At 39.6% G+C, this 26761-nt stretch overlaps 1 protein-coding gene across 1 annotated transcript in view; it reads right to left on the bottom strand.

Annotated features, from left to right (window-relative positions):
• egfra (epidermal growth factor receptor a (erythroblastic leukemia viral (v-erb-b) oncogene homolog, avian)) overlaps positions 1-24241 on the bottom strand; it is a 41110-nt gene extending 16869 nt beyond the window's left edge. The window contains exons 1-7 of the mRNA XM_038717763.1: positions 23953-24241; positions 3073-3224; positions 1898-2084; positions 1596-1727; positions 1389-1457; positions 798-916; positions 278-419 (exon numbers count right to left, since the gene is read on the bottom strand). Of these exons, the coding sequence (XP_038573691.1) occupies positions 278-419; positions 798-916; positions 1389-1457; positions 1596-1727; positions 1898-2084; positions 3073-3224; positions 23953-24031 (880 nt within the window). The 5' untranslated portion in view covers positions 24032-24241. The remainder of the gene's footprint in view (positions 1-277; positions 420-797; positions 917-1388; positions 1458-1595; positions 1728-1897; positions 2085-3072; positions 3225-23952) is intronic.
• Between the last annotated feature and the right edge of the window lie 2520 nt (positions 24242-26761).

The raw sequence follows: 26761 nt of genomic DNA, 5'->3' as shown, positions 1-26761 counted from the left end.
ACTGTAACCACTGAATGTCTAACAAATCTGAAGGAGAACCCGGGCACTTGTTGAGCATACCACAATTTGAAAAAGCTCATAATCACGCATCATGTTTTTAAATATTGGCCAGTGAAGCCTACTGGTTCAATTTGATTTATCTTACTGTCAAGACAACAGATACAGTGCAGGATTTTATGCAAGTAATAAATATATCTGTGTCTAGGATGATGAAAAGTATTAACCTTAAAAATATAAATAATTGAGAATAAGTTTCTCCATTTATAGCTGTTCTTACGTGGGCAGCTCTTGACACAGGTGGCCCCAAAGTTGTACTTTCCATGTGGGTTGGGTACCAGCTGATGCAGGTTGGGGTCATAGCGCATGAGGCCCGGGCAGGAGTCCTTACACACCCCGTCATCCTGGAAGTCCCGACAGGCCTGCAGCACAAACAACAGTCATCCAGTACGCTGGGACCATAACAGAGCCCCACACTAATGATAACACTGCATTCCTCTATCACAGCCCTGGCTTAGTCCTCAGAGAGGGAGAGCAGACGCCTATACTCGACGTGCAGCCAAATGAAAGATTTAATCAGCATTTATATGTCTCATTGGTACTGAAACCAATAACAATAGTTCTAATCATAAAAACAGATGGTGCTGGGTGAGGGTTTTGTTTTCTTGGAGGCTTCTCATCCAGATTTAATGTAAACATATAAAATATTTAGTGTGTTATGTTGTTTAAGCTTGTCTCCTTCCCAGCTCCTTGATCTTATCATTACTTGTGTCCCCCATATGAAGGTGTGTGTCTCTCACCAGACAGTCAGTGGGCCTTGGTCCAGTGCAGCCCGCAGCACAATGCTCATTACAACAGTCACTGGGTGAAGGTCCTTTGCATCTCTTAGAGCACTGCTGTGCACAATTCAGCTTTGTTACTGGAAGTGAAAACAGGACAAAGTCTATAGAATGACCTGTTGCAAGTTTTTTTTCCAATTTACTTTTTATTTGTACATCATCACAATTAGCATTTTGTTCAAATTATGGCAAAAACAATGTGGCTTCTTTGCTGAATTTTTCCACTTTGATGTTATTGATATGCAGTGAAAATGTTGATAACGACCATGTACTGCAAAACGGAGAGCTTGAGGCGCTCATTTGGGCACACGCGGGACACTCACACTACTCTGTTGAACTGATTTATATATATATATATATTGCTCTTGTTTAGCTTCTATTTTTATTTCTATTCTCATTTGTATTGTATGTACTTCTAATTATTTATTTTATAACATAACATAAATGCAAAGAGGGACCCGCTGTTTCTCAATATGGAAACTATTTAACAGTTTTCAGTCTTTCAGTATTTTTTTCCCCATAATAAAATGAAATCACAGAATAATAACTCACAGGTCTGACAGTTTTGAGGACCAGGTGCCCAGCATGATCCATTGAAGCAGCTTGAGTCACATCTTTTACCTGTAAAAACAGACCACAAGAATAAACAGGGTACAATGTTTTCTTCACACCCTTAAAATTCTTTCAAAATGTATAAATCAAGCGATATACTGAATTACTTTGCAGTCTTTGCATTCTGCTGTGAAATGTATTACTTACAAAGTGGACTATTGCTGGGCACTGGCAACTCTATGTCAGGTTTGCTGTCTGCACTGACAATATCATTCCACTGGATTGTTTCCACGTTGCATAGATTGTTGCGTGAAAACTTCACACCTCCTTTTAGAATTTCTGCAAAAGACAACTTCAACGTGAATTCAATAGAATTACACAAATAATTGTAGAGAACACATTTTTTTTTGTTTGTTTGTTTGTTAGTTTTTTTACAGATTCATGATAATTCTGATATTTTGTGATACATGATTTCATAGAAAACTGAAAAAATTGAGAGGTGAGCCGACCTGTCAGGCTGGTCAGAAGAAGCTCCCGTGAGCTCTGGCCTGTCTCTTTGTCATTATTGGAAAGCACAGCAAGGGCGAACACTCCCTCATAGAGCGAATGACCGCGAATGATGCGCAGGTTCTCGAGAGGAATCGTGTACGCTGAGTTGAGGGCGATCAGGACATAGCCGCCCACTTCTTCAATTGACTATGGAAGGGAAAAAATTAAAAAGCCTTGCTGTAAACTGAAGCAGCTTAAGTTTAATAAGTTCAATTACATGAAATCGAGAAAGAACTGAACGTACGTGAATGCTATTTCCTGTATTTGTATACATTTATATGAAGCTTATAGCACAATAGGGTGAAATTGGTCATCAATAATAATAATGGTATAACAAAATCATTTAAAAATGCATGTCAACTACTTTATTCAATGCACAAGCCCTATTTAAAATCATATTTTGTTTCAAAGATAATTGTGTTGCATTTACTCTTAAAGTTAAAGTTATGGCCAAACTTAATGATCAGCTGGTACAACAGGCTGCTGATACTTCATGATAATGTTGTTTTCACAGCTTTACCATAAGAGCACTGTACTTTACTGCCTTATGTTTTGATTGATGTTCAATTTTAGCATCTTTGTAGAAGAATGCTATGACAACATCTTGCCACCTGTAAATCAAATATAAATCAAATTATTTAGGAGAGGCAAAGTACAAAAAGTACTATCGCTAATACTTATGGCGGAGAGCATGTGGAGAGCATGCGGTAACAATTGAAGACGACCTTGAGGTGCATAGCAGCATTTTTATCAACTCAGCGCTTCTCTCATCTGGATTATGACAGCTGGACAGTACGTGGACTCTATATAGAGACATTTTATCAAATTGAAAAAGTAAAACTGAGGGGGACAAAAAAGGTATTTTAAAAGTGAGGGACTGTATGATATTCTGTGTTTGTGTGATAAACACACTGAATCATCCGTCCTTATGGACTCACTCTCCAGTGATTTTAATTATTTGTGCTGAAGCGATAAGAGCAGTGAAGAGTATGCGAAGATCCAGGATAGATTGTCTGGCAAAACTGTCTTCAGACCACTAAAGGGACGAGTGAAAAAAAAACAGATGATAGGAACCTTCTCCCATCAGTTATATGTGCATGTTTAACCTCCACTGCCAACAGATTTCAGAGTTTACCCTGAGGAAGGACAGGTCACGGTGCTCCTCCATGTGGGTGACCTCTAGGTTCTCCAGGACCACAGTGCAGTTGCTATAGGTCTTCACCATATTCAGGTAGTGGTCCTCTTTGGAACCCAGAAGATTTAAACGGTTGCTGATGCCTTGGCATACTGCAGGGGAAGACAAATAGGAGAATTTGTAAGATTTATTTAAATGACACAAGATGCAAACTGGTTGTAAATCATCTGCATTGTCACAAAAGCATTTATCCAAGGCCGCCCACGTAGCTATCAGTCAGAAACATTCACAGCTTATGTAACACACCGGCTCAATTTATGACTTTCTGTGTGTGTCTCTGTTTGTGAATTTGATCTGCGGAGTCATAACTTGGCCAGCTTTCATGTAAAAATACACGATCTGGGTTGCCTCTACAACAGGAATCAAATCTCACAAACAAAGTGAATTCTGGCTCATCAGTCAGAGTGAGTCGGCTGTATTTATACTGGCAAAGGCCTGAATCTTTCCACTGCTATGCAGCTAGTTAAAACAACCACTGCGACCAGCATCTCCAGGCCCATTGTGTCATTTCAGAGAAAAGATTCGGTGGATGAGTGTGTTTCTTTGGGGGACCTGGCTCTCTAAATCTCATAATAATAACCACCTCAATAACTGCAGCAAAGTTTAAGCATATCTGATTTTTTGGGCAAGTTCTCGACATGACTACATAACAACTTAAGGCTTAAATCAAATGCTGATATGTGGAGTTTCTTTCAGTTCTCAGTTCCAATAACAATAAAGCCACCGATACAGAGATTCATAGGACTACAATTATGGGCTGATAATGTAGCCTATCTGGCGTTATGCAATTAACTGTTGGGTTATGGAAGGCAGTATTACTGGTAAGTGCAGAAAACACACAAGGTTTTTTCCTAATGAATCTAGTTTTAAAGGAAGAAAGCATGTCTTAAAAAAGCAGGTCATCATCCTCCATTAAGTCGCCCCCCCTGAGCTGGTCAGACAGGTTCTGACTGGCACTGAAGAGTCAGCTGTGCTTAACACTTAGTCACCCTCCCAGCACACACACACACACACACAGCCATACATACATGCAAAAGCTCTGCAAGCACACATAATAATATATCTGATTCTCTTTTAAGTCTTAATTAATGGGTTAACTTGAGCAATAGGTTCAGAAAAACAAAAGATTCTTCCTTCTTTTTAGCATTATAGTGCTGGTTTAATGTCTCTTGGGTCACATTCCACAACGTGTCTGCTCTTGACTGCAAAGAAAACCAAAATATGCCCTCCAAATTCTAAGACACACCTCAAGACACTGTACATAACAGTTAACTTAATTTCGCAAAGGCATTTCTGATTGGCCAAACTGAAGAAAAACATGTACTATCATCTTTCAGCTCAGTCAAACTAGTATCTGAAGCCAGTATTTTGTACCTTTCCTTATCCGCTGTGCATTTTACTCTTGTTGTTGTTTTGAATTCACACAAACCAACAGCGATTGGGCACCCAGTCAGTGAGAATTAGGCACAAACAGCTGTCTCCCGCCCTACCTCTTCTTCTTCCTCCTCATTAGTTTGTCCCTGAGGGATCTCCCTGACATGAACCCTGCAGTCCAGCAGCCTAACGCCTAGGCAACAGAGGCAGACTAGCAAAAGCAAGCTGACTGTTTTAATAAGAGGAGCCATGCAAGATGTAATTAGCCTCCTAATTATTACTGAGACTGAGAAACCAAACTGTAATAAACAAAAATGTTGTCATGACTGTGCAGCTGTGAATATTAATCAACCTGATTTGGACATCCCTGATTGACAGTTAACTAATAGAGATGCTGATTATGGTTAATTAGCTATTGTTTTACCATAGACTGTACATCTATGTACAGTATGTTTCCTAGCTACAAACATACAGCCTGCTTCCTGTCTGAATGTTTTGTCCACTTAATATTTATTATGAGCTGTAAAGGCTGCATGAGGCAGGTGACTAAAGGTTTATCAAACTTCCTCCACCAGAGGCTCAGACTTGTGTGGCGCACAAGGAAGAAAAAAAAAGGAGAAAAAAAGAGTTGATTGCTCAAGTAAGCAGCAGTATAGCCACTGTAAACATTCCCCTCTGTCCCCTTGTTAATTTCATAACTCTTTTTCAGGTGGTAAATGACCTGATAGTCCATGACCATAAACTTACTTCCTCATAATGCTGCAACACATGAGAAAGAAACAAGGTCAGGCTATAGCAACTTAAGTTATAACTACAATATGGTTTCACAGTTTGACCTAGACTTTTATCTTCTTGTAACAACAGAGCCTACAAATGACAATGACTCTGACAGTATCTGAGTTAGATGTGTCATAAAAGCTTGCGCAACTTGCAAACTATCTTTCTGCCAGGAGAGACAGACAACAGCTAGTGTGGAAAAGACTCTGCACATTGGAAATTTCTGGGAAATTAGTTTTTTCATAGGACCTGAATCAGTTTTGACTCATCAAACATAAAAACTCAGCTTAATGCATACTGCTTTAATGCAAGGGTGGGGATTGCAGTGACGTAACAAAGACTAATTATCGATTGCTTCACTTCCTCCAGCTGTACTGTTGTGACAAAATGTCCAGGAGGTAACTCTAGGAGTGGCAGGTCTGGTATATCTCTGCCTCACTGTATGCATGTGTGGGTGGGTGGGTGTGTTTGTGTGTGTGTGTGTGTGTGTGTGTGTGTAATGGCATGTGTGAGAGTGTACAACACCGTGAGGAGTACACATCATTCCCAGTCAGAGCTCGACAAAAGACTTGATAAACCCGATCATTAGTCATCTAAGCTTGTTGGCAATGTGCGGTCGCATATCACTCTTTTCATGTTTACTTGGGGACTTGTGTTGGAAGTCAAGGGTGTGTGTTAGATATTTGTTGCTTGAGGCTATAGGATCTGCAGAAAAAAAGAAACTGCCTGCACTAATTAGCTGATTGTTCATGTCTACACTCAATACAAACTCAAATACCAAACTCACCTCTAGTTGAGAACTCCCATGCTACAGAGAAGGTTGGTCAAATAAATAGGTGTGTCAGCTACCGGTATTTCTCTCCATTAGCTGGAAATTCAGGAGTAATTACTTAAATCTAACAATACAATGCTTAAAAGTTTGTTTAACCATTGCTTTTAAAAAGTAAAATTATGCATGTAAAACGGGAAACCTTATACTAAACTGCCATCCAATACAAAAACACCACAAAATAAAAACTCTGACATTTGTCTTGACTCGACGTCTCTCTCAATAAAATTTTAACTTGAAAGAATAGTTTGACATTTTTGGGAAATATGCTTGTTTGCTATCTGGCAGCGATAGATTATCAGATTGATACCACTTTCATGTATGTACAGTAAATGTGAAGCTACTGTGAGCAGGCATTTAGCTTAGCTTAGCACAAAGATAAGAAAGGGGGAAACTGCTAGTTGTCCTTGTTTTTTAACACTTAAACACTTTTGTACGAGTTAAACAAACAAGGTATAATGAGTTAGTTTGTGAGCTTTAGGAATGCCGATAGGTGGATTTTGTTGCCATTGGACTAGCTGTTTCCCCGTTTCCAGTCTTTATGCTAAGCTAACTGGATGCTCGCTGTAGCCTTATGTTTTTCAGACAGATGTGAGGATGGTGTCAATCTTCTCATCCTCAAAGGTAGCATACTGAAGGGCAATTGTTGGATATATGCTACAGGTCTTTGTGTTATTATGTCCTTCGGCTATTTTTTGTAAGCAGTGTTGGCATCAAACTGTTAAATGAAAACCTTGTCTTTAAACTTTGAAACTGAAAAACTTGTTTGACAGAGAAAAGGGGAACGAGAAACCAAAGTCACGGCAGACAAACTTTACAGTAAACATATGAGACACATTAACTAAACATGGTAACATCAAATGTTAAGTACCAAAACCAACCAAAGGAAAAAGGTCCAAATCTGCCATAAATTCACATTCTGGATGAAACATTGTGTTTTTTCTGGCCATGAGAGGAAATACTGACTGTCTACAAATGAAAACCAAACTTTCCAGGCACATGCAAAAACTTCTCTAACCCAAATGGTTTCCTTTGGTACACTGAGCCATCTACACCACATTTAAATCATCATGCTTTATACCTTTCTGCAGACAACAGAAATGGCCCTGCCGCATTCTCTTCCCCTCATTCACTACCTGCAATTCAATTACGCCGTGTCCAGAGTCTGATAATTGCATTATCTGAAACGTATACATAATTAATGGGCAGTAACAATGCCAACTAACATTACTTGTTTATTTCTTTCTCCGAGTCAACAGCATTAGGACAAAGTCTCTTATGTAACTCAACCTGGAGTGTTCCTCTGCTGATAACAAATCGATGCCAAGATTAATTCCTTTATTTAGAGGTAAAATATGGTTGACCCCCTCATATGTCTGTGCAGACGTAAGAGAATGTTGACAAGACGAAAAAATACACATTCTGCTTTTAAGCCTGAATTTAAAGTTGGGGCTCACTTGAGGTTGCATGAAATCAAATTTCCAGACCTTCAAATTTTCAGATTTCAAGGAAGCATGAATCTCTCAAAGCTCACTATCAGTGAATGAATGAAAAAACCTTCCTTGATTCTTTCTTTGCATTCAGCTCATTCTTCCTGCTCTTATATTGTGGGTAAGCTTAAGGAGGAGATCATATGTCATATAAAGCCGAAATCAGCAGCACAAGTAGTCAGATGTTCATTATTTGGTGGAGTACTATGTTGCTATAAACATACTTTGTAGTTTGACATAAAAAATCCTGATATCCTGCTCCCTGTACAGACGAAACGCAATCTTCCTTTGCGTGGGAGATGCACCAATCCCTTAGAGAAAACATCTTGGGGCCTCAGAAAAGAAAAAAGGGGCCAGTAAGAACTAGAGGATGCGCCCCCTTCCCTCCCTATCCCCAGTGAATGCAACAACACAAGTCCCTTTGACATCTCAGGAAGTTGATCTTTGCACGGGGTCAGTTCCAGAAGGCTACCCTGTGATGCTGAACCGGATGGTAGCTGATCTCCAGGGGAGGAGGACAGGAGGACCGTCTAAATCTAACTTAATGTACTATTGGAGAAGGCAAACTGGTGGAAAGGAAGTGGGAAGAAAGGAGAAGAAAAAAGGAGAGTCTGGAGTGGTTTGTGGTAGAGCTAACCGAGACGTAGATGTGGGACATAGAAGACAGCTGTGGGGTCAAACTGTGGAAAGGGGGTGTAAAGCCTCACACTTGATGTATGAACATGTCTGACCTTTTCCTTAAGGTTAACAAAGGGGAAAACACATCAGAGCAGCCAGCTGTAGAACACAGGCAAATAAAGCATCCCACTGAATACATCACATGTCCTCTAAACAGCTCATCCCCTGTGACTATACTCACTGGTCCTGCCTGAAATGTGAGTGCAGTCAGTGAAGTTTAGTCTGCTAAAAGCTCAGCAAAGTGACCAAATAAAGACCAAAAAGGCTAATGTTTACTGTACGCTCCTGAAGAGCACTCTCTACCACTCAGTGAGACACTCCAGATACCTGTGGCTGGGTCCATCATAATGTTTATTCTCCACCTCAGTGTGAGGTAACCATGGATTTAGGTTCCGCACAAACACAGGAATACAGTATGTATACTCACACTCATGCATACTGTGATCAGCTTTTCCAAGACCTTAAGGCATCTATATTAGCCCACTATAATGCCTCATTTGAGAACCCGAACCAGTTGAGACCTTCTTTAATGACTGGGCATGTACTGTATAGATACTACAGTTCTACATGGGGTTAAAGGCTCAATTCACCAAATAAAAAAAGTGCCGCACTAATACAATGGAAGTTAATGGAGTTTTGTTTGTGTTGCTAACAGCAATAAAAATTAAAATGACATTTAAAAAATTCAACCGAAAGATTTTCAGAAACTGTTATTCTGGATAATCAACATGCCTCACTGACAACAGTTTTCATAAGAACAAATTATTCACTAGAAAGTACTTCCAATGAAATGGTCACATTAAAATTTGAGGATTGTTTAATGTGATACGACCATTGTTTCTGCAGTCATCACTATTTGTATATGAACAATGGGCCAGATGAGAATTTGTGATGTTCTCGTAACAACACACCCACAGAGAAATATCTCCCACTCTGCAGTTCCGCTAAGCTTTAAATGCTAACCCTAACCCTTTCAGGTCATTGTTCCTGGCCCGCAACTTTAATGTTTTGGTTCTAAGCAGCAGGCAGTTGTTTTCAGCAAAGAAGTAGCTAAGAGTCAGCTATTTCCGTCATATGTTAAAAATGAAATAGATCTAAACAGTAAGTGAATATTACTGTTATATTTCAGGTCGCCGGAAACAAGACATCAAACAAGTGCTAAGGTTGTTTTGTGTTAGCTGCATGTGTAAATAGACAACTGTTTGCTGTTCGCCATAACAATTGTATATTTTAATTTTAATGCCACTGTGTTCACAGCTCTTAATAAATTTCAATTAATGCAGGTTAAAATATTTTTTCAAAGCAGTGAGCACCACAATCAAAATTACATTCACCACCATTGTAATAGAATGGAGGCAGAAATCTCAGAATATGGGCACATCAACTCCAAACTGTTTGCATGACTATACACCACTAGATCAGATCAGATCAGTGAGTATTTTTTGTAATTTCACTTAACCAACCCTTTAATTTAGAAATATCTTCTTTTATTATGTAGCTACTGACTTACAAGAGGATCTTTCATTGCATTCATGCTGGTTATCGTTTGAGCTACTGCTGTGAATAATCAACACACTGCACTCTCAACAGTTAATGATGAATTCATTACCCAATAGTGATATGACAGAAGAGTCAAATAAAACATAAATTATAGAAGATGCATTGAAAAAGGCACACATTACTGGGCACTAAGTTGATTTATTGGCATTAGTTAAATACAGCTGCACTCCTATTACTCTCCAGCTGTGACCAATATACGATGGGCCCAACTTGATGGCCCAAATAGTCAGACAATTCTCCCACATGCCCAGTTGGAAAGTCCATTAGTCCTCCATAAAGGCACCAAACAATCCCTGTTACCTACAAATCACACAAACTTTGTTAGCCCCAGCCCTGTTTAAATTCCAATATTGCACCCACCATTCTCCTGAAATGTATAACCCACTTCCTCTTCAACATCCAGACATTCTCCCTATTGAAGCCCATTCTAGCCAAGACAACCCCCCCCCCCCCCCCCTTTCTCCTTCCCTGTTAAAGCCATACTCCTCTTCAATCCCACAGGAAGCACGAGAGGAAGAATGGAGAGGGAGTGGGCGGCAAGCATACTGCTGCTAACTCACTGCTCAATGCCCCGCCTCCACCGACCGTTACTGAGCCATGCCTGCAAAAGAAGAGCGGAGGAAGACAGGCAGAGAAAGAAAGACAGAAAAGCAACAACCACAAGCAAAGAAACCCACACATTTCACACATCATTCCAGAAGGAGAAAGCAGCTGTGACTCGGGAATCCCCTTTTGGTTTAAGCATTCCCAGTGCAGAGCAGCAGGCCCAGGTTGGAGTCACATCAACAGAGAGGACAGATAACTCTCACTCACTGGACTCCTCACTTCATCTAAACAGAAGAGATAGACACTCTTTGAGGCAGCCTTTCAGGTTAAGGGTTTCTTATTTTTAGCCCGATTGCTGACAGGCTCATTTCTGCACAGGTCTAACTGCTGTTTCGCAGCATTGTCTGCCAACAACTCTGTTACTGCCTTAGTCATGTCTCTAGCAACTCTGCCCCGCTGGAGTCTCCACATAGAGAGACCCCATAAAAGGAATATTCTACAAAAGCCCTGGGGTTTGTGTTAGTAAGCTTGGCTCTTTTGCTCGACCCTTACTCACCATTTCAACCTCTGCTTTACACATCAGCAGGCCCAAATCAACTGATGAGTAGTTTTTTCCTCATACACACTGGCCGATGGCAAGAGTCAGGGACAAATGGAGCTTGGGGAATTAGTTTGCACAGCCGAGGAGCTCTCATAATTTAACACTGTGAAAGGGTATTTCGTTACATGTTGCGCTATACTCGCCAAAAGCATGACCAATTTAATTTGCACAGGAAGGCTTGGATGAATTTAGCTATGTCCTCCTGATGACACATCAAACTGAAATGTTTGAAATGCAACACGGTGCCACTGCCACATACTTGGGGCCCCAGAGTTCTTGGTTATAATCTTCAGAGTATTTCAAAACAATTCTATTTTCACTGAAAGAGTGTGAACTGAAAGGACTGACAGAAAATGGTGCTAGTTTTTCATCAAACACCTCTCCCACAAGCCCACGGCTCAGATTTCATCCATTGTTAACGTGCGGGGCTTTATCCTGTTCCTGACAAAAAAAGCACATCACACACGGTTAACAAAGCTTCGAAACAATGTGTTAGCTTCTTTAAGATGATTATGACTGAGGAGGGCGGTTGTTTCAAGGCCGCCCCCTCACTACAGAGACACAGAGGGGCTTTTGCACAACCTAAGGCCTGGCTGCTTTGCATCAATCATCAAAGGCATCAAACTTGGCAGGCCAGACCTTTTTCTCACTATCAGCTACACTGCTGAACACAAGGACCCTGGCTCAAAATCCCTGTGTATGATACACGCACACAAACACACACACACACACACACACACACACACACACACACACACACTATGAGTTCAAGCTCAAAAAATGGAAATGTGTGCAACTGAGAAAGAGTGTGTGTTATTTTGAAAGCTCCAGAACAACTACTAAATTGACATTGTGGTCAGTTGAATTCTATTTAATCTCAGCTTTTAAGCCAACATCAACAAGAGGTCCTTAAAGTGTCCAGAAAAAAGGAAATGTGAACATCTTCCATTCCACGAAAACTGGGCAAACTCCATTTGCTGAGGATGATTGTGTGAAATGATCAAAAGCTCCAGAACAGCTCCTAAATGGACCTTATGGTGAGTGTGTTTTGTCAGTTACAAATAGCTGAACAGATGTAATGATGTTTCCAGCTCCAAATCCCAGAACTCATTTCGGATGTTTTTCAATTGACCAACAGGTGCCAAGCATTTACAACCCAGGATAAATCTTGGACAGTTCAAATCTTGGACAGATCAGATCACTTTATTTCTTGGAAACACAAGACAAGTGCATAAAACATATCCAATATGTTGCCTTACCATGTCAGAATAACAATAAAAAGAAAAGGAAATGGCAATTTCCCATGCCAGTCTAACAGGCATATTTCAAGGCCTCTTGCTTGACAGGTAAAATAAATCAAGTTGATGGGGTTGTTTACACATCCTTTGACCCCAAAACCCAATCACATTTTCAGTATTTTTAATCTCTTGGAAATCTTCTGTGTGCCTGATCATTGAAATAATACTCAGATAAAGACTAAACAAGGGTATTCATATAAAAAAAATCTCAGACTGCCTTCTAATCAGCTCAGGAAGAGATTGTTGATGTAGTGGATACACTGCAAGTCCAGAGGGCTAATCCTTACTGCTTGGCACTAGTCCAACTATGCACTCCGGGGTATTTCTATCAGGGAACCCATTTTCCATCTAGCTACATAGCTATCGAGCTGAAGTGGTTTGTTATGAAAATGAAAGGAAAGTTGTAGATATTGATCATTTATCAGTGTTGCTTTAAGTGTCATGGGGCTGTAATACGAGGCAGTGCATGGGAATATACTTATAATATATGGCCGTCACTAATGGTTTAATGGCCAGTGTTGCAATAACATGGTCAGTTCCACCATTTTTATGGAGGGAAACATTGCAAGTGAAGCAAACTGAATTCCTCCTTTTTTCAGGCCTCTGGCTTTAATTATGAAAATGTGGTAATGAAGATGTTCCACTCAGTCCCACCAGGAAATTAATTCTGAGCTCAACGAAGCATTGGTGTTGTTGAAACTTAGTAGGCAATTAGAAAAGGTACTACAAATGGCGTGTTGTGTTTAGAGCATATTATGTTTTAGTGCTCCGGGAGTTAAACAAATCACACATCCCTTCTGTAGCTGTGCCATCTTTACAATATTATGAACAGTGCTGTCATCTCATCTATAAATGGCTGGGATGAAATACGTTTTATAATGCTGATGAAATCCCTCAGCGGTGATGCAGGCTTGTAAAACGCTGGAACCACAGCGAGAGAAGGGCTGACATCTTCTTTTCCTCTTCTAACACACCCAGCCACAATACACTGCCAGCAGCGCCATCATCGTTGTTGTCGTAATTCAGACAGAACTCTGTCAAGAAGAGGGACTTGCCAGAATTATATTTGCCCATGGTCTATACTGGTTTATGAGGAGATTTCTTGTTGGTGTCCTTTTTGTTGCAGAGTTCTTGAACACAACTGATCAAGCATTTATAAAGCACATTTTTAGTGGCTCTAGCGATAGAAATGTCGGTCGGTTGGTTGGTGGACCACTTTGGTCCAGTCTGTAACATCTTAACGACTGGATGGATTGCTAAAATTTTTGGCTAAGATATCCATGGTGCCAAGAAGATTCGTAATGTTGGTTCTAGTGCCACTAGCAGGTCACAGTTTTCACTTATACATTAAAATATTTCAACATCTACTGGTTGGACTGAAACATAATTTTGGACTCCCTAATGACTTTGGTCATTATTTATTTTCGTCTGTTGTCACCACGAGGTTAGCATTCAGCATGGTTGCATTGTCACTGAGAGAATGCATTGTCACCATGTTTACATTAGCATTTAGCTCAAAGAACTGCGGGGTCTATGTGCGCTGCAGATGCTTAGTCTTCATACCATTTCAAGGCATAAGCTATTTTCTCTACTGATAGTTATACGTAGGATTAGATGCCCTGATCCCACATAAAGCTCCAAAACAACTAAATGGATTCTCTTTCTCTAGCAGCCTTGATAACTTTTGCCAACAGTGATGCCTTTCTCCTCACTGTTGACACAGGGCTGTAAAGTCATGTCTACATGGGAAGTTAAGGTCAAGGAAGACAGATAAGCCTGTGTCAAAGAAGACGACAAAGTCCTGAATAAAGAACCTTTTGTCCAAAGACTTGGGGTTTCTGTAGGGAAGGAGACATTTATTGTGTTTTGTATATTGTTAAGTTTGCCCAACACATGAGCCACCAGGGTTGGTGAGAATGAATTTGTCTTATGCACTTTCCTTTTTTCTTTGTGTGTTTCTCAGTCATGCTTGTTCTCTCACTATCTTATCTTGATCCCTGCCACCCACCCACTTTGTATTTTGGCTAATTTTTAGCCTTATTAAAGTTTTCTGTAGGAGACTCTCCTGTTAGGCAGCCCAGGAAAGCTTACCAAAAAAGGCACACTGTAAGTTTAGAATTCAATCTTTGCCATCTGCAACTTGTCAATACCAGGCCCATTCAAAGATGACAGGGGTCTAGACTGGAAAAAACCTGGAGGCAATACAGGTATCAGTTAACAAGTGATTCTGCATGTCTGTAGATGTTAACTTTGCTTGTGAGAAAGTCTTTTCTGTAAATCAAGTTTCCTATTTCCCTAATCCCTTACAGTACAAATCAGTTCAGGAAGTTAATAGGCCGTTTTTCTCTTAATGCTGGCATCCAAGTGCCACTGAATGCAAGATAAAACGTTACAATATCATTGAATGTTTTTTGTCTTGCCTTGCAGAAGATACATCATATGACCACAAACACCAAACAAGGCAAAGCCCCTTCTGTTTCTATTTGACTAGTTATTACTCGCCGCTACCACCTTTTCAGTAAATACTGCAAAGTAACATAACTGCACATCTTGACTGATGCTCTACCACGCCTTTGCAATGAAGCATGTAATGCCTTAATCGCACTGGCAAAGAAAACACACTTTTGAAAACTATCAGACAAGCCTGATCAAGAGAAGGCGTAAATAATTATGTATTCTATAAATGAACTAGATATTGTTTTTGATGCTAACATATTCACCTTTACCCTGAGTGAAGTATTCAGTTGCAGTAAATTCACGTCAAGCCAAACTTAAAAAAATGCACGTCAATGTAACATGTTTTCCATTGTTTACAGGTGTGAGCGTGGAAAGAGCTAAACCTTTAAGCAATATATTAGACCAGAGCCAATGCAAACTAATGAAAAATAGCCTAATCCTTCAGGTTAAAGCTGTTAAAGAGCTCCAACATTCTTAAAATCAGGATGTGAGGCAGGAAGCCCGCCTTCTTTACACTGCAATGGGAATTACAAATTAAACATCCTGGATCTCCATTTTGATAGCTTTTGACAAATGCAGGAATTCATTTGCAAAAATTGCATACATTAACCATAATGTGTGACAAGGTCCAAACCACTAACAGTGAGTCACAGCTTAAAACACGCCATTTAGTTTACTAGGCCAATGGACCACACAGGAAGAGGCTAAATGCTCTCAGGGAAGCAGGTTTCAGAGATCAGCCACCACCCTTCAACCAATGCTTTCTTCTGAAATATTCTGAGAATGAGATTTGTTTGTGAAGCTATTGTTCCCTGCCCTGTAGGGGATTCCTCTTTTTAGTGAGCACTGTTGCATTGCTCCTCAGAATGACCCGTAGGTCATTAGAGAAGATGCCACACCTACAAGAGGTCATCAGGATAATGCTGAGAAGCTCATCTTAAATTTAGATGCCAAAGTGAAGCAACAGAAACTGGAAAGAACAGCTTGAGGCCTCTTTGATGAGCGATTAAGCAAGGGCACAAACATCAAAGTCAAAGATCTCACCCCGTCCTTCTAATGTTTGTTTGTGTATCCTCATCTTTCCGTTTTTTCTCCCCTTTGTGCGATTCTTTCTTTAATCCATGACCCACCCCTGTCCATCTCATTGACATCTCTTACATTTGCATTGTGACACAAAGATCCATAGAGCTTAGTACTGAATACAAATCTACCAACTTATTCATTTGTATGGGGAAAAAAAGGCCTTAGACTATGCCTGTTCACGGTCCTTCTGAACTGAGGGCAATATTCTCTTGAACAAGTTAGAGCCATGGTTTTCACCCAAGCTGAAAGCCTCCAGGATGGAAACATGTTTGGTGCCCACTTTCTATCTTTACCTTCACTATCAGAGCTGACTTACTGTTCCAGCCTGACTGGACACATTCAAAAAATGCTTTGCCAAACAAATGAAATTTATTAGAAATGAATTGGACAGTACATTATTTTTAATTATTATTATTATTTTTTAGTATTATTTTAACCCATAAATTGAGCTAAAAGTACCAGTACAGTGTGGATTTCGAAAAAACTAGTATAGATACTGTAAACATACAGTACATACATACTACTAATAATAAAATGTCAATAATAAAAAGTGTTAACTAGGGCTTCAACTTGCAATAAATTAATCTGCATTGTTTTCTTGATTGTTTGTTGAATGAAATGAAAGAAATTCCTGTTCTTCTTCTAAATCTCACGAGATGTCTTCAAATAGCATGTTTTATACAACAAACAGTCCAAAACACAAATATATACATTTAATCACATAAGACAAAAAAGTAGCAAATCCTCACAGCTAAGAGGCTGGACTGAGGGAATGTATAATGCACAACTAATTACGTAATTGACTAATCCTTTCAGCTCTTGTTATTTATAAAAATATTTATTGGTTTTATTCTTCTTTCCAATCTTAAAGTTATATTAATTATATTATAATATCAATTTATTGTGCATCCCTAATAAAGTGAGAATTATTATCAGTGAGTCATGTTTTTACATATATAAGGTCTTTTTTTTTCATCAAAAAGGGACACAAAACATTACTCCAAAAGGCAAAAGAATGAAATCCCACAAAATGAAGACCACTCCTCAACTACCAGTTCAGATATCCTGTAGGAGATACACATACACAAGACAGGCTTAATAACTCAATTGGAGCTGTGGCCTCTTTTCCCTTTTAACACGACACTGCACCTGATGAGATGGGAAGATAGCAGAAGGCCTTTTTTCCAACCTGAATTCCTGGGTGTCTTTCCATTGGAGACTCCTTGCACAGTCAGTGGATCATGGAAAGGCCATAAATGCAGCAGATCTTTGTTACCATGTACAAACAAAGGACACAAATCAGTTCAATGAGTAACCACATTCACTCACTTATTCCATGCTGGGTTCTCAGTGGATGTATACAACCTGCAGAGTGGATTTTAGTAGCTGCAGTTACAACACAATTAACACTGGTTTACTTTGCATGAAAGGCCAAATGAAGAGCTTTCAATAGTTAAAATCAGAGATGGAGCAGGTAGCATTTCTTAACTTATATATATATATATATATATATATATTAATGTAAAGCAATACATAAAATATATTATTTGTGGTTTGTTTGGACTGAAAAGCAGTGGAACCAGACATGTAATTAAAGCTTGCAGAACTGCTACAAGGATTTTTAAGGCTACACAATAGATTTACTGTTTTCAGGTGTGTCTTTATGGTTAAAAGTAAGAAGAAGAACAAAAGCTGCTTCACTTCTGTGTTCCCTCTCCATGACATACAGATCTAATCTCGGGTGAGTCTGCAGCATGGCACAGATTTCTGGTTCTCTACTAAAGTATCAGTGCTGCCAGATAACCTGCCCTGTACAGAGGCACTATTGTCCCAGAGTGAAACCAAAATCCTACACCTCACTGACAGCTCTCTAAAACTCTCTCTACCACTCAGACACAGTGCAGTTTATCAAAGCTGGGAGGGGGGGCAGTAAGAAATGATCCTCCAGGTCCCACGACCCAGACCAAGAAGCCATATTTCCAACAATGGCTGCAGCAGATGGAAGTCTGGGAAGGTCGTCAGAGGACCAGCAAGACACAGCAGCAGCAGTAGTAGCACCAGGGCCACTCTGGACCTAAAACGCAAACTAGAGATTCTAGGATTACACAGGATCATAACCTATATTTCACTACCGACATCCATCCTAATCCCAGAGAGTGGGCTTTAATGAAAAGAAAAGGCATGGTTTTCTGAAGGTGAGGGGGGGGGGGAAGATGACTGATGAGGGAAGCTGGCTTGTTATATCCCAACACAACGCAGAGGGAAAAGCACTTACTCAGGATGCTGAAAAGCAGTGCAGGAGGGAAATTTTGTCATGAATCAGCTCAACTTTTGGTGTGCAAGCACATTTAAATGCAGAAATGATGGAGCTGGACTTCACCTACATATATATTATCTTCCAATCTCATTCTGTCAAGAACTTGAATAACCTATTAACTCTGAAAAAGCATATTGATATAAGCGGGTTATCCTGTACCCAAAGCGAACTGGGGAGCCTCGCATTAGGGATTAAGGATTTAGCCCTCAACATGCCCCTGAGATTAGTTTACAGGTTAACTCATAGCCCAGTCAGAGGGGCTCTCAGACAGGTTCTCCTCCTTTCTGGAGCTTGGAAAAGCAACATTCAACATTAAAAGGTAGATAAGTGTTAGAAATATTTAAGCATACAATAAAATAAAAATGTAAGGAGTAAAATTGATTCCCAGACCATTTAGCATTTCATCTGGGAAATAAATCACCACAGTTATTACTTGTGGTTGGCTGCTGGTTGAAGCTGTGGGCATTATTTACAACCTCCCCACAGATGATGACAGTTAATAAACTGAGCATGCCAGCGCGCGGGACGAGGAGCTTTTCTATTATTCAGCAAGTCCTGTCTGACTCCCACAGAAGCCTTCACACCGTTGCAGGCTGTCGCTGAGCAGAAGACTGACAGGTTGGCTTCCTGTGGGAGAGGCTATTCATTGCCAGGTGCATTATCAAAATCATTTCCAAAAGGCCTTAACATCTTCCCTATAGCAGGACTGCAACTAGGGCTAGGCTAAATGACCACCTGGTAAAGAATATGTTTATTTTCCCAAGAATGACCATCATTCATTACCTTTGGGCATTTATATTTGATTGGCAAAAAACATATTTGATATCATTGGGTACAGCTGTTTTTGATATTTAATGAACCGTTATAAGCTACTGCAAAAAGTAAAAACAAATTGACTGTTCACTACTAGTGCCAGATGTCGGCCGGATTAATTGGCCGATCCATCAATTGGACCGATATCAGGCATTTTGAGAAAACGGCACTCACCAGGCCGATAAACATAAAAATGCCTGCGGACACATCTGCAAGCAGCTGTTCGCTGGAACGATGTTAGCACACTCCCTTGTGAGTTTTGGAAAGGTGGTACAGGTGGTTAGTTTCCAGCCCTAAATTTCCTCAGTCACCACTGTCTTTTCTAAATGTTAATACGTTTCTCCCCGGTAATGGGATCAGCTGGGTAAGTTAACTCGTGACTGTGACGTTACAACCCAAACTCACGGCCCAACCAGGCGGAGAAGAACAAACGCACGTGTATACATTTACAGCTGAGGATTGCGGCTTACTTTTGATAGCCTTCAACTCAACAATCAATCATGATTTCAGTTGAATGCTATAGTTACTATTACCTTGTCTGTGGTCTGCTCCGTGGACTTGATGATAGACCGGGTGCTTTCTGATCAGATGCAATTGTGCTGTTCTGGTAAGTGACATAAGTTTCATTTTAAGGTGAACGGACTGTAACATTATAGAGTAGTTGTTTTCTTTTAGCTTGAAATAATCACATACTTTGGAAACTTTCTTTTTCGTCCCTCGCTGTTTTCTCTCTCTTCCTCCACTTTGCAAACAGCGCCATCATAATCACGTCGTGTTCACACAGCATAAGCGCAAAGTGCGACAGTAATAAATGTCTGTGCGAAACAGTGTGCTGTATATTATATGGATTAAACGAAGCATCGATGCAAAGAATCTGTGTCAGTGCTCTTTAGTAATCGAATTAATTGATTTAATTGAAGAATCGTTTGAGCCCTACAGTAAATATAATATAAAACCAGTACTTGCCAGCGTTAAATATATATTGTTATACTGCAGAGAATAATTGAATGAAGTCACTTCTGACAAACTGTACCTCACTCTTCCTTAAACTCCAATCAAGTTCTGGGCATAACCCAATGTATTTTTCTCTGAATGGAATAATGGAATGGTCCATGACTTTCATTATATATTGTCCATTGGCCGCCCTGGCTGAAATGACAACTGTTGCTAGCATATTTTATCTGTATCAGATGTCAGTGGTTAAGTTAACATTAGATCCATGAATTGGTTGAAAACACCATCCCTGTTGACATTTTAATGTTTCCACCTGGCATGCTTAAGATGATAATGTTGGGAAAGAGGTCATAAATATGCACTAAATGGCTACATACATGATCACAGGCTAAAAGATTGAGGCTAAATCTGCATGGCCCCGGGAAAAAGTCTGCTTATGTTACACAGGTACTTGTATTTTCAAGTTTTCACTTTTAAACATTATGAGACAAAAGTCTTTTAGGATAAGGAAAATGTGATGTATTTGGCAGGCATAAAGATATCTAATGATGGCTGTGGTTGCTGGAGTGTAAATTTCCCTAAATCCAATGAAGTGCAGGACAGAGATCCTAAACCCGCCCTATGCTCCCCCACCCTATGTTAGAGCAAATAAACTGATTATTCAATTCCTTACACATTTGCTCGTCGACACCACCCTCCACACTCTTTAAATGACTCTTACCACAGGCCCATGCACACTGTATCAACATGTGCATAAATCTTGACAGGTCAGCCTTGCCTAGTTACAGTTGCTAAGCTATGATTGGACAACCACTGCTCAGGGGAGGGGTTAAGTGCGCTGTCAATTGAAAAGTGATGAATTAGCGTGTTTGTTAATGTGTGTACACATTTCAGTCCACTTGTAGTTTTGTAATGGTATCAGCGATAAAGTGAGGACTGTTACTGTGACAATGAGGTGTTCGCTCTCCTCAGCTCATTGATCCATGCATGGTGAAAATTAGTTAGTATACAGAACAATATGCACAAAGTGTTTATTTTTCCACGATCTCCATCAATTTCGAGTATTTCTCAACTGGAAAAGCTTTTGCCACTTCTTGGTGTAAACAGCTGACCAGATGTCCTCACTTGCTTCCTAGCAACACAAACACTCTCAGGTCAAACAGACTCTACTAATATAGATCAAACTCATCCCCGAAAATCATGTATCTCCCGGTTTGGTGATTTTAAAATAAGTCGAAGGATTACATGCTCCTTTGTAGGCTGAGAAAATTATCCTTCTTCTTAAGACTTATAAAACCCTTTCAAACCCCTTTGGATTATCTCAGAAATGCATTGTCACTAAGCTTAGATCAAGACTGTTTTTCTTTCTTTTTGTTTGTAAATACTTGGTTTTGACTGGAGAGAAATGTTATAGTACAGTAGCTTATGTACTTTGCCATTTAATTACTTTATATTTTAAGGAAGTTAAGACATATTTATTTAGTTATAATTTATGTTCCTTAATTTAGGTGGACTTCCAGCTGACACACGCAGGCAGGTTCAGTCACCATCAGTAATCTTTTAGTATTCTGCCAGACAGGAAAATAACACACTCAACACCCCCAACCTCTGATTTTCAAAATAAAAGTAGACCAATATCTATTTGGGCAATATACCGATCCAAATCTCACTCTCAAGACATGATCAGCCCACCCGTAACATCAACATCCAATAGGGAGCAAAAGTGAAACACAATTTTTCTGGGTTATGTTCCAGAAGTGAGAAAACCTCATTCAAAATCCCACTGACGTTTGTAACAATGCTAATGGAAACAAATGCAGCCTTGGCTTGCTTATTATGTTTAGATATTAGATGTTATGACCTTATATCACTGTTAGCTTTAAGTTCACTTTTGACATTAATGTGGGGAAGCCATGACAGTGACAGTCTTACAAGTGTGTTTGTCTTCATCATCAAACCGACACTTGAAAAATGGCAGTCAACGTGTAGCTATTAAGGATTTTACAACTCTTTCTTTACAAAATAATAAATGTATAATAATGTCTGTGTTTATCAAGATGTAAAACATCCTTCATATCCAAATATTTGTTATTTGACCTTTTACAGTTTGGAGTTCTGATGCCCAAAAAAACATTACTTGAGTTTGACATCTTGTTCAATTGTTTGACGATTACTTGACACCGTGTGCTAGGGAAACATGGTGTGCCTCATAGAAACATCTGTCGTTGCCTCTGGCCAAAAACAAAAACTAACAACAACAACAACAACAACAACAACTAAAACTCTCATACCATATGGCAGAGCTCACATTTGCCTGGAAATGGAAATTGGATCAGTCGCAAAAAATGAACAGTAATTAGAACCAAATTATACTGCATAGCATAACTATCATTACAGCTGCTCATTTCTAATCTTCACTGGTCTTAATAAAATACTAAAAATTCTTATTTACTGTGGGAGACTTACTGCTGCGTGAAATGTGCGGTCTAGTTTGTTTAAAAGCCCAGAAATATTTAGGGACTCTGTCGTTTTGGCTCACAAACACTTTTGATTTGTTATGGTTCTCTAAAAACCGGTTGTTACTTGTTGGAGCAGACAGGAAAGATGCAACTTGCACGTGCGCTGCTGGCACTGAGCACACTGTTCTTATCTGCTTATAAGGAGGAACAACACACCAATGAGTATGGACAATGATGATTCATGAGAATAGGAAGCTGAAGTCATTAGGGAGTAAAGGGATACTTCTGGTCACTTTCTCTCCTGACATCTGATTTGTCTAAATCACCAGAACTACATGTGGAATATATTGACATTTTTATTTAATTTAAGTTTTTAATCTTACACTAACATTTCACTGAACCTCTGAGATGCAGGACCCTTCCTGTGTTTATTCTTCGGTCAGATCTATGTCAAATATTGCTTGACCTGTAGTGAGTTGTTCATTTAGAGACTGATATTTCAGCTGTTAAAAGATAAAATATATCAATTGTGGAAGAACGCACTGAAGCAACAGTCAAAACACTGCCATTTCATTAAAAAAACAGACTTCTGTGACCTTCACTTCAGGGCCAAAAGAAAGCACCAAAAGAAGAAGAGCAATAGAAACCAAGAAACCTGTTCCTGTTACTTCAGCACTCGTTTTCACACTTTCACTAGCCTCTTTCCAGACTCTCTGCAAAATAATTTGTGCAGGATGAAGTGACTGTTTTCACATTTTGATTTAGTTTCCTTTGAGGACTAGATCACACACTGGGAACACTGGCAAGATTTTTTTTTTATCATGTTAGAGGATGATGAAAAATACATTCTAAAAAACAAATACATGTGAACAGCTGAGAGGGCAACAGACAGAAAAGCAAATCTAAAATGAGAAAGTGTCAGTTGTATGTAAGGATTTGTGTATATGAAATATAATATCAAATGAGCTTTTTTGGTGTGTGTGTGCTTCAAGGTGACAGCATCGTCCTCATTTTAATTCTAATTTTGCCTACAAATAGGTCAAACACTGCATAAAGCTCTCCAGACAAAACTGCTCACACTGCAGTGCTCACAAAAAGATCTAGACAAAAGGGTGGAGAAAAAACAAAAACTAACATTTTGGGACTAGAAAATAAAGCACGCCAGTCAATTGCACAATCCACATCCCCTGCCTGCATCATCATCTTCAATGTGGCGTAAATGTGCGTAGTTTCGGTCATGGTCATTCCACACGGGATGTGGTACAGAGGCATATTTGCACAGTTTTCTAATTGGCCAATCAATCCCAACTTTTCGCCGGTATTCATGACCAATGACTATCCCGCATTGATTCCTAACGCCAAACTTCATTGGAGCCTCTCTGTAGCTTTTTTTTACCAGCTCACAGGCTGAATATCTAGACGGTGAGAAACTTTTCTCCCACGCCGGATCAAGTTTCTCTGCGGCTTTTTGAGCAGTCTGTGATTTCTGTGAGCTTTATACAAATGCTGGATGTCCAGCAAAGGGGAAAACCGAAAGCATTACGACCCAGCCACGTTCATGTTGTATTAGCTTCCCTGACATACCTTTCCTTTCCGCCAGAACACAGCAGCCCAAGAAGAGCACAGAGGTGAGACAGATCCACTTCAGAAAACGGGTTGCCATCGTTGTTTTTGAAGCTCCCGGAGAGAAGGTGTCACACCATGCCAACGACGCGAGATATTCCGCTTTGTCAAAACTTCAACAACAAAAAAAAAACTTTAGTCTTTTCTCGTTCAGTAATAAGACTTTTCCTTCTCTGGGAAAGTCAAACTTTGACAGCTCCTCCTCCTCGCAGAGATCTCCAGCAGTCCGAGCTCGTGCAGCGCGAGGACAAACTACTGGCTGCTCTGACGTCAGTAAGAGGGAGGACAGATGCGCCTCTCAAACTGCTCAGGTAGAGGCATTTAGAGAGAGAAAAAACACTGTGTTCATTGTCCTATACAGTAACGGTATTTTCGGGAAGTGGTCTACAGCACGGAAAAGTAGGCTACACGTAATTTGTATTGAAAGTGCCACAACATGCAAAAACATTATCTAGTTATAGTTATTGAATTTGCTGCCATCCCCAAACCAGTTGCTCTCAAAGATGCAGTGATTGATGAAACGCTGGATCAACTTCCAGTGTCAACAAAAATCCATAGTACTTGAATTCATGGTCTGTTTCCCTAAAAACCTTCAACTTAAATAGCCTACAGTAAGCTGGGTGAAGGACAGGATGAGAATGGCACATGACCCAGAAAAACACACTTAATCTAACTTTGTTACCTTTTATTTACATTTTTATTTATTAATTACACCAAAAGTTGATTTTCATATTCTGGACTATGTACTAGATCCTGTCTGTAAGGGATATATTCAAAAGCTAATATTGGCCATTATATCGGTCCAGCACTAGATCTATTTATCAGTCTAGCTCCTGTATTTAAAAAAGTAAGTTGGGGTTTGACATTACTTGCTGTGAGTTACTTAATGAACTCAAGCATGAATATTAGCTTTTTACGGTGTAACTTTCTATGCAGTTAGAATGCTTTTAATGCTCAGTAGTTATATTTTAGAGTGAGCTGGTGGCATTCTTAAGTTGCCCTTGGCATAATGCTCTGATGATATGTCTATAGGGAATTAGGCTTTTGATGTGATTTTACCCCTTCAGCATTTGTATAAAAAGGAAAACAAAATAAAGATTAATTTGCATTAACTAACAGGCATGGAACAGGCTTTTTTTTCACTGGTGTTAGGTTTAAAACTAATAACATTAATGATGGCTGAGATCCACTTCAGCCCAATAAGCCACTCAAGTAAGTGAGCATGCACAATATCAGGAATAGACACACTTAAATTGACCCATGCTTTTCCTGCTAGGTCATGTGGAAATATCTGCTGTGAAAAAAGCCTATTTGGTGTTATTTAGACAATGATCTGTGAAGACTGGTCAAGTCTATGGACTGTAAGGCCTGAAGAAGCAGTACAAAAAGCTGAGATCACCACAAATGATCTGAAATGAAGCTCTATGATGCTGAGCACAATCAATGCCTATAGCAGGAGATATAGGGATGTAAGTACAGGGTCATTTTACAGACAATTATGTACTTTTTGTTGAATTTTTGACACTTATTATTACACTAAAACTGATGTAAGTGACCCTAGAGCTATTTGAGGTGAACACCTAGATGTAGAAAGTTGAAGAAAAGGATGATGGTGACTCATTTGGAATGTCAGGCCTAACTTCTGGAGGTTTCATTGAATTTGGCCAATAAACAGCAATGCTCAACAATCAGTTCTGGCATCCTTAAATCACCCTTATTTATTTGTTGATTTGTATGTATAGAAGACATGTCCTCAGTATCAGTGTCATTCTGGAATTGAATGGACAAGATGTCTATACTTTTGACAGAGTGTCTGTCTGATCGGAGCCGAGTCTAATTGGATGTCAAGCTGCTTAAATGTGTTTGTTGTACACAGATCAGACTCTATGGGGACAGGAGTGATAGAAATCATTTTTCACACTGGTGGTTTATTTCATTACCGCAGCCTAATGGCTCGGCAAATCGTCTTTGGTTGTATTGTTGGAGGAAGAGGTTATTGTGTTGGGTGAAATTATGACCGTTTTTCCTCTAGGAGAATTTACCTAATATGAGGCTAAAGTTTCACATGAGATGGCCCAGTAAGTTATTTTGAGTGTGCTGTGGATGCAATGCAACTGTCAGTTTGACTGTTCTGTCAAGTACTGTCATTGTGAAACAGTAAAAAAAAATCCATGGCCTTTGCCATTTAGATTAGTTCGTGAAAAATGTTAACTGTAGGAGCACTATTAAGTGAGAACGTTATTCCTTTCGCAAGGTTATGCATTTTAAAATTGTCCAAGTTTCAAAAAAGAGAATCAAGAGAGGTCAACTATTGCAGTTTTACATTTATTGAAAATTTAAATCGGGGTCATCTATTTCAATCTGACTCAGGGTTTGGCTTTAAATGTTTTGAAACCAAGGCTTGCCACACACTAAGCCACAATGGAGACTCATTAAAAGTGGAAAATAGGAAAGAAATCACCCTGGCCTCTCACTAGCAGCCGATTTCTACACCACTGGTCAATGTCTCAATTATGAAATGTTCCATGGTAAGAAAGAAAGAAGTCACAGTTGTTACAGCATTTCAAATCACCGTCCATCGCTGTCCTCAGGGTCTGTGCGTTTTGCACAGGCCTACCCAGAGCCTCACACCACAGCTGTCTGTCAGCCAAGCAGAAACACTAAACAAACACAGGATAATGGCCAGACCACTGAGGATTCAAAAGAGAGAGTAAGAAAAAAAGGAACCAGACAGGGAAGAAGAAAGTGTGTGAAAGAGCGAGAGGAGAGA

This window comes from Micropterus salmoides, unplaced genomic scaffold (assembly GCF_014851395.1).
Source record: "Micropterus salmoides isolate LMB-PRFRI ecotype aquatic unplaced genomic scaffold, ASM1485139v1 Ms_hic_scaffold_14, whole genome shotgun sequence".
Lineage (NCBI taxonomy): Eukaryota > Metazoa > Chordata > Actinopteri > Centrarchiformes > Centrarchidae > Micropterus > Micropterus salmoides.
The sequence above is the reverse complement of the archived record's forward strand: the minus strand, read 5'-3'. Positions and strand labels throughout refer to the sequence as shown.